General features: G+C 41.2%; 1 protein-coding gene and 1 pseudogene across 1 annotated transcript in view; one reads left to right on the plus strand and one right to left on the minus strand.

The window, feature by feature from the left end:
• The window catches only part of PPM1L (protein phosphatase, Mg2+/Mn2+ dependent 1L), a 301,867-nt gene extending 292,947 nt beyond the window's left edge, over positions 1–8,920 (minus strand). Inside the window, exon 1 of the mRNA XM_078069934.1 lies at positions 7,811–8,920. Coding sequence (XP_077926060.1) covers positions 7,811–8,209 — 399 coding nt within the window. The 5' untranslated portion in view covers positions 8,210–8,920. The remainder of the gene's footprint in view (positions 1–7,810) is intronic.
• Positions 8,699–12,789, plus strand: LOC118520506 (uncharacterized; annotated as a pseudogene).
• Positions 12,790–13,667: the final 878 nt, after the last annotated feature.

The following is a 13,667-nucleotide window of genomic DNA, read 5'->3' on the forward strand; positions in this document are numbered from 1 at the left end:
CAAGATTTCCAGCATAGAGTTTTCAACAACAATACCACATGTCACAGGGACACAACTGTCAGAGTCAAATGAGAAACTCCAAGTCCTACTGAGCAACATAAGACCAGGCACTGGTCCCCTAACAATGCTATCCACACATCATCGCCCAAATTATGAGATTCGCGGAGTTTAAACTGATAGCATAGGGTTTGCAGACAGATAGCTCTAAATCAGAATCCCAGTTTCAAATTCTAGTTTCACCACCTATGAGCTACAAGAGACTTTGGGCAAATGACTTAACTTCTCAGTGCCTAATTTCTACATATATATAGTACCTACCTCAAACACTGTTATGATAATTAAAGTTAGATAACATATATAAAGTACTTAAACACTGCCTGGGAATAGTACACATGTTCAATAAATGTCAGCCATTATTATTATTGTTATTATTATTATTATCAATAATGGTGGTTTCTTTATTTCTCCTCTGATCCAGAAACCCCACTTCTGGAAATCCACCCTGGAGAAATAATCAAAGCTATAGTAGAAACACAAAAATTGTTATTATTTCAAAAATAATAATTATTATTATTATAATGTTATTTACAATGGTAAAAAGTAAATGTTACCTAAATATATACCAATTAGAAAGCAATTGAGTTATTTATCAAATAGCCATTCAGTAAAATATTAATCACTAAGAAATACATTAGAAATATATTAAAGAATTATGGAGCAAAATGACTTCATGTTTATAGGCTTATAAAAAGTGAAAAAAGCCAAGATTTTAAAACTATATGTACATCATTATAACAATGTAAAAATATATTTAAAATGCATATTAAAAAAAAGATGAGCAAGTAATACACCAAAATCATAAGAGTGAATGTGACAAGAGGATGAGATTTTGAATGATTTTTTTTCTTTTCTATACTATCATGTAGTTGTATTACTTTTATAATTTTAAAGTCAATCTATTTTTAAATATGTTTAACTTGCTACAGATATATCCACTAAATAGGATTATTCAAATGGAATTAAAAGTTAAACCACAAAAATATATTACTGAAGTGGTTAAAGTTCAAAATAGAAATTAAGAATAATCAAATATTTCAAATATTAGCATTCAAAATAAAAATATTACTTTTTTGAGTTTTTCAAGTATTTTTTATTGAGGTATAGTTGACATACAATATTATATTAGTTTCAGGCATATGAGACAATGATTTGATTATTTATACATATTGAGAAATGATATTGAGAAATGGTCACCACATATTGAGAAATTAAGGTCTAGTTAATATCTGTTACCACACATGGTTACAGAATTTTTTTTTTCTTGTGATGAAAACTTTTAAGATTTCCTCTCTTAGCAACTTTCAAATACACAATAAAATAGTATTAACTATAGTCACCACACTGTACATTATATCCCCATGACTTATTTATTTTATAACTGGAATTTTTTACCTTTTGACTCTTTTCATCCTTTTTGCCCATGCCTCACCCCTGCCTCTGGCAATCACCGATCTATTCTCTGTAACTTTGAGCTTGGTTTTGTGACCGGTAATGACTCAAGTACCCAAACTGGTGAATTACTTTTTAAACTAAGCTAGAAGGAATTCAGGTTTATTACTATAATGTCTTCCCATTTACCTGCATTAGAAATGGGGGTGGGATTTCTGCTAGACCACTGAGAACTGCCCATAACTCTGGGTTCCCTATGAAGGTATGTGACACATGAAATCTTAGCTGCCACAGAAGTCACAGTGGAAAGCTGTTCCAAACCAGTGTTCTTCGAAGAGTGGCATCACTAGATGTATCTCCTACCTGGGAAGGGAGTAAGCAGCCTGGCCAACAATTAAATTTTAAAAGCCACTTTTTTGTTCATAAAAAGCAAGGGGAGAGGGATGGAGAGAGTCCAGAGGCAGCCACAGACTAGGAGAAGAACCTTCTAAAAATCATTCTACTCTTTTAAAAATAAAATAAAATAAAAAATAAAAATAAACATCATTTTACTCCATCACAACGGAGATGGCTTCTTAGCAGATTGGAGGCCAAAAACTTCATTTAATGATTTTCCATTCACAGTGCTGATATGAAGTTTCTTTTTTAAATAAATACTTAATTTAAAAAAACAGTCAAGCTAAAAAATATCATTGACTATCAAAACACAGAGGTGACTCAAAAATGAAAAAAAATAAGGTATTGGCTTCTAAAATGATAACAGTTGGGGAAAGCCTGCTCTGAACACATGGGCTACCTGTGTTTTTTCCAACTGTGCCTGCATTTTACTTCTTCCATAACATTTTCTTTTTCCTTCAACCTGTAATGTCATCTTCTCATCCTCCCTCCACTTAATCTCTGTCTCCTGAAATGCTAGGATATAATCAAAAGTCAGCTCCTCTTCAAATTTATCCAAGACTCCCCAAGCTCCCTCAGTCAGGCTATCACACTCTTGTAGTTGGCCCGACCCCACCTCATAGCTCTGCTATTAAGAAGCTCATCTCTCCAAGTAGATGGAATGCTCCCTGAGGGCAGAGAACGCACTGATTCATCTTTAGGCATCACAGAGAACATAATGCTGTTTTCCACATGTGTCAGACTATACAGAAAATGTTGATTTAATTGAACTGAATTTCTAAATAATCTGTTCAGAAGATGCACCAAGGTCAGCAGTCATGATCCTACATTCACCTACAAATAGGTTCCTAGGCCTGGGAGAGGGGGGCTGACGAAGAAGGAAACTACCCCTCCTTTTTTGGCAGAAATGTCAATGTGTCATTTTAAACCAAAGTAATCTGAGTTTTCTCTTAAATCAAAAGGCATTTGTCCACATTAAATCCACAGGCCTCTTGTAACCTTGGTAATGTGGGATTTCAACATTTACTAATAGCAGCTATAATGTCTGAAAAGCAAATCATTCATTGTGCCACTCATTATTTAATTATTCAGAACTATATCTTATTTCAGAAAAGATCCAATGAAACTTACATAAATACATATACCACAACAAGATAAAATGACATTATCTCAGAAGAGAAAGAAAATGACAAAACAAAGGAAAACTGAATGTAGGAAAGATAAGCTGTCCTGGGAGTGAGATTTATATACCAAATCAATGTATTCTATAAAATTCTGCACATTTGTTAGAGGTAGGTCAGAGGCTTGGCTCTAACACTTCTAGTAGCCAACAAACACAGGATGATCCAATCAGCCACATGATTCAATCCTTAAGCTAAAAACACAAAGCCATCAGAGAACTGTCTTTCCCTTGGTCCTCATAAAAAGGATACTATATAATGCAACAAATAAAGTCCTCGAGGACACCTTTGCCATTGATTTCTCAGAAAACTTTGGGAAGACCATTCCTCATAACAACCCTTATAGGCAAATGACGGCACACAGTCAATAAATGCAAATGATGGAGAAGAGGACAATCAGGCCAAGGAAGGGGTCCAGGTACACAGCTCCCTGCAGGTCTACATTTATCAGAAACAGATTTTATTCTACCTGAACTAACGTAAAATCGAGAGGCTTCATGCATCCACTTATCTTTAAAGTTATAAACAAAACTTGATGCACATGTCCATTCTTCTTGGGCTATATCTGTAGTTTCATAACATCCTCAAAGGGAAGCATGACTCAAGAAAAGTTAAGAACCATTAATCTAAAGAACTAGACTATATGTATCCTTCAGGAAACCTTCCATAAGCAGTTTCTCCTCTGAACTTCTGAGAAGTGCTGAGCCTCAAGACTGCAGTCCCCGACAAGCATCTGAAGTACAACTTCTCTGATGCCAAGTGTGGAACTCTAAGCTTAACCACTGGCCAAGCTATGTGTCAACTGTATGATACAATGACCTTTAATACAGTAAGGATGAAGCACATAGCAATCTGTTTTTCCAGATAGGTTTAAGCCATGAACATTGACAAAGTTGCCTCAAAGGATTGGTGATATTTCTTCTAAATAATATAAAAAGTAAAAGAAGCAAACAAAAAAACACCCACCTTTTGCCAGTAGATAAAAATTAGAGATAGGCACACACACACAAAAACATTTTCCTAGATAAACATTATTTTTTAATTTTAAAAATAACCTTTCCGCATCAGTTGGTATAATTTGAGCTATTTTTTTACCTTTTGTTGTTTTAATCTTTTTTAAATCTTTTATTATACAGAAAAACAATCACTGCCATAGCTTTAAACACACACACACACACACACACACACACACACACCAACCATCCACCCACAGTATCATGATTAGAATGTCCCAAGGGCCCAACAGCATCAAGTGAGGAAGCTGGCCTATAAGAACACTGAGACAAATCTCTTTAAGATGTCATTCATGTAGAAGTCACAGCTATCCAGAGTCTGGTCCTCAGCATAAGAAGTCCAGAGATAAATCTTTTTCAAAAATACACAATTGAATAGACTAAAGAGTACCAACTCATGCTAAGAGGCTGAAGTGGGAATCAGAATACCAACTTATTAATCAATCATAGAGAATATTCCTTTCCCTTAATCAGAAAATTTGCACCAGAAGCCAGGATGCTGCTTCCCCAATGCTAAGATACCTGAAATCCCAAATTAGTAATCAGTTTACCATAAGTTCGAACAAAGAGATACAAAGTTTGAAATTATCCATATCCAACATATGCCTTTCTAGTGATCAAAACTGTGGCTTTCACATGTAGAGTCTCTCTTCCTAGGATATTGTTGCCCTAACAATGCAGACTTCTTGGTCTCTAAGCTTTCTTTTCCACATCCTTCCACATCCATTAAGTATTTCTCTAGATACGGTAAAATACAACTGATAGAGGTGTACCTTATGTGCATTATTGTCCATATTTTTCAGATTAATAACTCCCAGATAAAGTTGACTAAGCAACTTGTCCATAGTCACAGCCAATATAAGGCAAAGCAGAGATTCAAAGCCAGATCTCAAACCAAAGCCTGTGCCTTTAACTTGCAGTAAATAATGTCTTCAAAGTGTCTTTCCCTGGGCCTCCCACCTACCAGTACGATTTAAATGCCCCTACTCAGTGTTCCCATAACACCCTAAGCACACCATGACTGTAATTTTTGTTATACAGATCTTTCTCACTACACTGAAACTTTGTGAGGACAGGAAGCCTATCTCATTCACCTTTGTATCCCTAGTGTGCTATCTTATCAAGGTAAATATGCAAATTAACTTGTCCAGTGGTTTAATATAAAAATCACCAAACTGAAGGCCTTGAACTAACCTTAGGAAGGTCACATCTTAAGCCCATCAACAAATACCTTATCTAAAAAATGGGATGAAATGTATATATACAAGTTGGCTTAGCTCCTTTCTACATTTAAAAAGCAGTACCATTGTAGATGGGCCCTCATTTTTTATAGACTATCTTACTAGTTTGAATTAGTAGAAATAAAATTAAAGTCCTCATTTATCTTCTGTACACAACATATACAAATAATAGGGAGCTCAGAAAAAGCTTCCTCTTTTCTGAAAGGAGACAACTATCATCTGTACCAAAATCAAACAGTGGCACCCTCCTCTGGTGAATGTTACAGGAGCTAAAACAACACAAAAGACAACAATTAGATGGTGGGGTTTTCTTTGAATGAAAGAAAAAGCAAGAGAGAAAATACCTAATATTATTTGTTGTTATCACATTCCCAATAGCAACTAAAGAGCTACCTTTTACATTACTTTTCTTATTTTGCCCTAAAACAAAGCCAAGATGAATGAACTGGCTACATACTATAGGAGATTACAGATAGAACAATTACTCTATTTTTAAGGAGGGTACCTATACGTGTAAAATTCTTCTATTTAAATAAAAACATTTATCATGTCCCTTTTCTGGATGATACATTTACCAGAAGATAGTACTGGAAATTTTTCAACCTGAAATCTGTTTAGATCCACAACTTCCAGGTTCTAGAATATCAACTTAAAAGAAAATTTAAAATACTCATTCACTTACACGTGCAGGCTCAAAATATGTCAGTACCACACACCCAGGCAAGCACAACCCAAAGTTTCACAACATTAATATTACATCTGGACCTTTAAATTAAAAATAAATCTGTGCTTTCTAAGACCAGAAGCAGATTAACAGCTGCCCAATTTTAATTTAAAAATATATAATAAATAGAAGCTTTATTAAATGATTTAAAAGTTTAGGCTAGGCACATAAAATGAAAATAGAAACATTCTGATCAAACCAAGAAAACAATTTAGTCATTGTACTGGGAATATTATCATTCAAATATGTTTTTACCCAAGCACGAGCATCTCTTCCCTCAATTAATTTCAGGTCTTTCACCTATCCTGTGACCAAGGGGAAAGGAACCCCACCCTACACAAAAAGCTACAAAATTACAACCAGTAACAAACCTTCATTTTGAAAGACAGAACATAGGGCTAGGGTGGATGGAAAATAGCAAAAATTGATTTCAATTCTACCAAATAAATTTTCCAACTAAGTTTGTCATTCCTGGCAAAGTTGGTTTAAGGCAGATAGATACAGTATCTGGGAAAGATTAGCAGAGTGGTGGGTGAAGTGACTTTGTATCAAAGACAGAATGCAAATAAAATAACCAATTGAAAGCTTTCTCAATGTTCACCCAAAGCAAAGGCCAAAGAAAAAGAAAATCATGACCTGCTGACATCCCCTACAGCCCACCAGAGACCAGAGGACCAAAATGAGAGTTGGAGGCAAAGTTGGATGAGGTACAGAGCACGGGGAGTGGGGTGGGGTGGGGGACTCATGAAGAGGGGGTGGCAAAGGGGGCAGAGGGAATATGAGTAAGAAAGTATCCTGCAAAAAAAAAAAAAAAATAGTATGCAGCATTGAAACTCTTACCAACTGCCAATTGAGAGAGATGGGGTGGCTGACTGATGCGCTTGGGAGAATGGCGCTGGAGCCACATTTGCCACTCACTTCCCCTGGGCCAATGCCCAAGGACCAGAGCCGACCCTCGCCCCTACCTCCAGGAAATCTGAGCCCCGGCGCGCAATCAGGGTGCCGCAGGAATGCGGCAGAAGAACCCGAACCGGCCTCCAACATCATCTTTTGCCCCAGATGAACCCCAAATAAAGGAGTTTAGAAGCAGGGATGCCTGCGCACCAAGCCGGCCAGGGCGCCCGGGCGAGATCTGGGCACCGCCACCTCTGCGGGCATTGCCACCTCGGCAAAGGCCAGAGACATCCCGGTCCCGTGCCACGATCCAGCTAAAAGCAGGCGACCAGTGAGGCGCTACTGTCAACTGGCCCGATTGCACTTGCAAAGTTAATGGAGTTGGGAAGAAGCGAAGAGCTGCCCTTCGGGTTCTTCCTCTAGGAGAACGGGATGGGAAGGAGTCACAGCTTCCTTCATCTTCAATGAGCCCTCACTGACTCGGCTCAGCAGATTTTGTCTCTTTTCCCTAAAGAGAATCAAAGGTATTTTCTTTCTTCTTTGTGCCTAGCTTAGCCTCAAACCCTAGAACAGGGGCGCTGAGGCCCTAGGCCAAAGTTCACAGCAGAAACCATAAACTCTCCTCGAAAAACTAGCACAGTCATTTGCTGGGTTCTGGCCTTGAGAAACCTCAAATTATGAGGCACAAAATAGATTGTGGACGACCCTCCCTCCCCCAAATTGGCCACTGAGACCAAGAGGTCTGGACCCAGCAGTATTTTTTAGCAAGTTGAGCCACATTTGGATCTAGTGTCTTTGTCCAGCCGGGCACCAGGTCATCACCACGCCCCTCGCACCCAGTTCCTACCCCGCTGCTCACACATCCTCTTGTTTACGCACACCCACACAAACAAAACCCCAGAGAACTCCTACCTCACCCCCGTGTCCGTCAAAGATCCCGAAGATGGACGGGTGCGTCTTGTTGGCTAGGTCCGTAAGAACTTCAAATCGGTCCTCCATGTGGTCTCTCCGGCCCTGGATGGAATACACAGCCACGTTGTGGCTCTTAAACTCCCAGGTCTTGGAAAACTCGGCCTCCAGAACGTCGAGCCCCCCGAGCCGATCGTTCTGCATGATCTCGGCCACCTTGCCCTTCACCATCTTCACGGCGTCCCGGCTGGACTTGACGATGGTCTTCACCTCGTCCGTGTGGAAGAAGTAACTCCACAGTGCCAAGCTGATGCACAGCAGGAAGAGCGTCTCGGGTCTCAGCAAGAAGTAGCGCATGATGCGACCCAGCAGAGACAGCAAAGTCATTGTATCCTCTATCATTTATTATCGCTACAGCCCCAACCACCAGCAGCGACGCGCGCCCCGAAGGCTCGCCGGGTCCCGGAGCACTGCGGGGACAGCCCGCGGGGAGGGAGGCGGAGCAGTAGCCGAGGGATGGGGGAGGAGACTCGCGGAGCCGGGCAGGAGGCGGACGAGCAGGCTGCTCCCAGCCCGCACGGCGAACAGAGGCAGTTTCCCTTTTGTCTCCCGGCCTCGGCGGCAAGGAGGCCCGCGCCTTGCGCACCGGCGCCTGTGCCCGCGGATGTGCCGCCTCCCCTCCACGCGCCCCTTTGTGAGGCGGCGGCCGAGACGGCAAAGGTGACAGCAAAGCAGCAGCCGCGGGTGCCCGAGCTGGGCTAGAGGAATCAAGTTAAAGTTGCGCCGGGCGAGTCTACGGTGGTGGGCGGGAGAATTCGGGGGCGCTGGCGCCCGCGCGGCCCCTCCGCCGGTGCCCCCTCGCCGCTCTGGGGAGAGATCAGCAGCAGGTGAGGAGGCGCGGGGCGCGAGAGCCCAGCGGGCAAGGGATGCACGTCCCCTGGGTCGCCGCGGCAGGGGAGCGCAGAGCCTGCCGAGCGCTCCGATTCCTTCAGACACCCCGGGAAGCCCCCAGAGAATAAAAGTTTTGCGGGAGCCTGGGCAGAGGCGGGGGTACGCGGAGCCCGGCGACGCAGCACGATCCGCGCCGGCGGGCTCAGCCAGCCTCTCCCCAATACCTCCCTGCTCCGCTCGGCACCGCTCGGCTCCGCTCGCGCGCTCCCTCCTCTCGCCCCCGCTCGCGCTCGCCCCGCCCCGCGCGCGCTCGCCCCGCCCCGTCCCCCCCTGGAGCTGGGACTCCAGGCCCGAGGTGCTCGCGCCGAGCTGTCAAAGGCTGAGGCAGCTCCGCCGAGGCTGGCTGGCCTGCCGCTCCGGGCCGTTCAGACGAACCGAGGGGGAGAAAAGGGGTGCGTCCGCTGCCCAGGTCGAGTAGATGGCCTTTCCTCCCTCCTGTGTGGGCTCCCAGGACAAAATAATACTAGTCCTGGTCGTCTGAACGGTGGTTTTCTCGAGAGCTATTGTCGCCGGCTGGAAAGCAAAGTGCCGCACGTGAGCGTTCCCCCCTCCGGCTGGTAGCACTGTAGTGCGGTCCCCGCCCCGCCTGGCATAAGGCAAGCGAGAAGGGACGCACTTCTCCAGGCTCGCAAAGCGAGGCGGAGAGGATCCGACAGTTGGGTTCTGTGACAGAGGCCTGCCAGGATCTCAAGAGAGGCGGAGAGCGAGCCTGAGGCCTAGAACCTTTCTCGCGACGAGAAAGACCCTCCCGACGACAGCAGGATGTGAGCACTCGGAGCCCCAGGGAAGTGAGCTCTGAGGATAACCTCGGGAGGGGCGAGGATGGGCTGGCCTCCCTGAGGGCTGCGGCCGCCCTTGGAGCAGAGGACTAACCGCGAAGGCCTTCGGTGGTGGCAGCCCTTCGGCGGAGAGACTCGGAGCCTCCTAGTGGAGCCACGGGGCGCTCCCGACCCCGCCGCGGGGCGAGAGCTGTGCCTGGGCTGTTCGAGTTTCAGGATCCTTTTGAAGCTCCAAACTCGAGGCCTCCTTCCACCTGCTCAGTCATCGCAGGAGAAAGTGCAGTCGGGGCGGGAGTCTCTCGATGAGCGGAAGTGAAGGGCTGCAGAGAAGAGTACGGGCTTCCCGAAACCATCAAGGATAACTTGTTGAAATACGGGCAGGTGTCGATGGCCTTGAAGATTTGGGGGAAATGAACAATGTACAAATCAGCTTAAAATACAGAAAGAAGTGAGCTTTAAAGGAAAAGAGTCACTCTCGCTACCCCTGTCCAGGAAGAAAAGTGCTGATCTGCCCCTTCCAGTCCGCTAGACTGGAGAGTAGAGGCTGCCTGATCCAAGCCCAGCCAGTGTCTGTCTCCCCAAGTATTGCTGCCTTGGTATGATCCCGACTACGTTTTTAAGAAATAAATAAATAAATAATAAAATAAAATAAAAAGGAATAAAATACTGGAAGGAAATACACCAAAATGTTCAGTGTGTTTAACTACAGTAGTAGATGATATGTGGTTTTCATGTTCTGCCCCTGGACTTTTGTGTGCTTTTTACAACTTTTCCAAAATATTTACAAAAAGCATAGATTGCCATAATAACCAAAAAAAGAAAGAAAACTTTGACATTTAAATGGCATATACAGTATGTTCTCAATTACATAAGCATGCATAGAAAAGACAGGAAGGAAATACGAAGAACTGTTAACAGTATGTTGGTTTTGTTTGTTTGTTTGTTCGTTTTTTGAGAGAGAGAGAGCATGAGAGTGGGGGAGGGTCAGAGGGAGAAGCAGACTTCCTGCTCAGCAGGGAGCCCGATGCCGGACTCTCTCCTGGGACTCCAGGATCATGACCTGAGCCAAAGGCAGTCACTTAACCAACTGAGCCACCCAGGCGCCCCAACAGTATGTTGTTTTTGACAACTAAGATATGGTCCCCTATTTTGTTTTGCACTTTTTGGTATATTCCATCTGATAAATAGAATAAACAGTTTTGAAATAAATTAAGTCATTCTGTTCAAAAGTCATAAGTCATGAGATTCCAAAATGAGATAATGAATTTAAAAAGCCTTTAGGAACTATAAAGCAAAAGTAATACATTAGTGTTGTCATGAAGATATGAGTTTACATTATTTCTTATTGTAAATTAGCAAATGGCTTTTGGGTGCATTATCAGTTTCTCTGTACATGAACCTTTCTCTAAGGCAAAGGCACCTTCCAGATAAGTTGATCAAGATTCCAGAACTACAAGTCCAACCAGGCCCTGGAGCAGAAGTAAAATTCCAAACCTAGGGGCCCATCCAGCCTGTCCACAACATTACTATATTGATGATAGCAGGAGATACTCATGAGAGGCATGACTTGTGTTTCTTCCATACCTAAATAAAGAAGAGAAAGGACCATACTGGTTTCCCTGGAAGTTAAATAGCAAAAGGAGGTCTTGACTTGATAAATCTAGATATCCTGTGGATTCTGTGGAGATAAGCTTTGACATTTACATCTAAATAGTTCATTTTTGTGAAAAATCAATAAAATGATTTTTCCAGCAGACCCTATAGGCATTTTCTCATTTCTTTTAAGAAATTCGTATCGTTTACATAGTAACTTTTAAAGGCCTAATAAAGCGTTTTGTTAGAGGTCGCTGTGAATGTTAATGTATTTGAGAAAAAGACCTTTCTCTAGTGACAAACTAACATTTGCATATTCCTAGAAATTATAAAGGTTTTTCATGTATATCAATTTATTTCCATTCTCATAACAATCCTAGGAGGAAAATAAAGGAGCTATTATCTCTGTTATAGTATGAGGAAAATGAGGCACAAAGATGTTAACTGAATGCCACAATTCAGTATAAGAAGTTGGAAACTCAAACTCAGTTCTTCTGACCACCAATTCAATCCTCTTAGCATCCATTGATTGCCCAGTGATACTGAGATGATTAGTCTAATTTTTATGCTTCTCTAGTAACATTTCAGTGGCTCTTTGTTACAGAAATCTGAAAAAGAGTACACAGGCTCTTATCCCACAGTTCTGACTTTAACCTTTGACTTTAGCCTTGTCAGCACTGCACTGTTAAGTACCTCACCCACAGAGAATATGTGCTGGGCAGTGGACAAGTACAAGTAAACTGTCCTTCATCTCTACATAAAAGCCTAAAAGATTTGTTGCTAGAGTAAAATACTGTCTGAATTTCACAGGGAAGAAAAGAGTACCATAGACTGTGCCTTGTGCAAATACTGTACCATTACAGGTGACATAGTAATGAACCAAGAGCTAATTGCAATCCTAGGTTTTCATGAAATACAGTAATAGTAATAAATATTTACCAGGTAATTACCATTTTTAACTCTGCAATGAACTCATGTCAGCCTTGCAAGAATATAAAGAACAGGGGCGCCTGGGTGGCTCAGTCGTTAAGCAGCTGCCTTTGGCTCAGGTCATGATCCCAGCCAGGGTCCTGGGATCGAGCCCCGCATCAGGCTCCCTCCTCCGTGGGAAGCCTGCTTCTCCCTCTTCCATTCCCCCTGCTTGTATTCCCTCTCTCGCTGTGTCTCTCTCTGTCAGATAAATAAATAAAATCTTTAAAAAAATCAAAAAATTTTTAAAAATTTTAAAAATTAAAAAAATAATATAAAGAACAAAATATATAGCTTTTAGAAGTAACACATTCTCAGAAAAAACTTTCAGAATTGTAGCTTTTAGGTTTAAGAAATCTTTAAAACAGAGTTTGATAACAAATCTATTTTCTGTATGATGTCGTTCTATGATGTCCTCATTTCTTTTTGTTTTTGCCACTTATAACAAAGTTGTAAAAATTAAGTAAAATGACTTATCAGCTCTGAATGATGAATGTAATAAAAATATTCCTGAAATAAATTTTAAATTAATCTTCTATACATGTAGAAATTCTCTGCACATTTTTCTATTTCCCAATTACGAGTTTGATTTGTATTCTGTATTGTTTATATTTGTGTTCTACATCATTCATATTTGTATTCTGTATTTTTCCTGCCTTTTGCATACAAATATATACTGAGTATTGAGTAGTATTCTTTTACTAATATTCTATCAGTATACATCTATATTTTTAAACTACACATACAAAAGGGTGCATGAAGCACAACAACCATGAGTACTACACCCATGAACCCATCATCCCACCTAAAAACCAAACTGTGACCAATCTCTGTACCAGCCTATGAGTTTCTTTCCCTATCCCACTTCCCTCCTTGTCCTCCACAGGTAACCGCTATCATGAATTTTGTGTTTTACCATCCCCTTGTCTTTTTAAAAAATAACGTCATCATATATGTCTGCATCCGTAAGTAATATATTTTTTTAGTTTTGCTTGGTTTTAAGCTTTTTATAAAACAGGTATCTTACTGTGTGTAGTCCTCTGGTTTTTTTTTTTTTTTTTTTTTTGGTTTTTTTTTTTACTTAATACTGATTTCTAGATCCTTCCATTGCATATAGTTCATTTTCACTGCTCCATAATATTCTACTGTGTGACTATTCTACAATTTATCTATCTTCCTTCTATAAACATTTAAGTATCCAGTTTTTTGCTCTTATGATCAATGATTTCATGACTAATTTTTGTACTATCTCTTGGGACATGTGTGTAAAACTTTCTCTACAATATATACCCAGCAGTGAAATTACTGGGTAGTTGGGAATGAAAATGTTCAACTTTACAATTTGGGGCCAAATTATTTTTGAAAATACATTGTTCTCATTTACACTCCCATCAACAGTGTGATCAAAGCTCTTTCATAAAAAGGACCATTACTATAAATTCTATCCTAAATGTGATTTTCAACATTGGTCTTTAAGTAAATGATTAACCATGATCGTGACTATTAACCCATTTTTAACCTTCAGTGCTTCTCATAAAACCTTCTTGGATGTACAATTCAATAATAAA

The sequence above is a fragment of the Halichoerus grypus genome, chromosome 1 (assembly GCF_964656455.1).
Source record: "Halichoerus grypus chromosome 1, mHalGry1.hap1.1, whole genome shotgun sequence".
Classification (NCBI taxonomy): Eukaryota; Metazoa; Chordata; class Mammalia; order Carnivora; family Phocidae; genus Halichoerus; species Halichoerus grypus.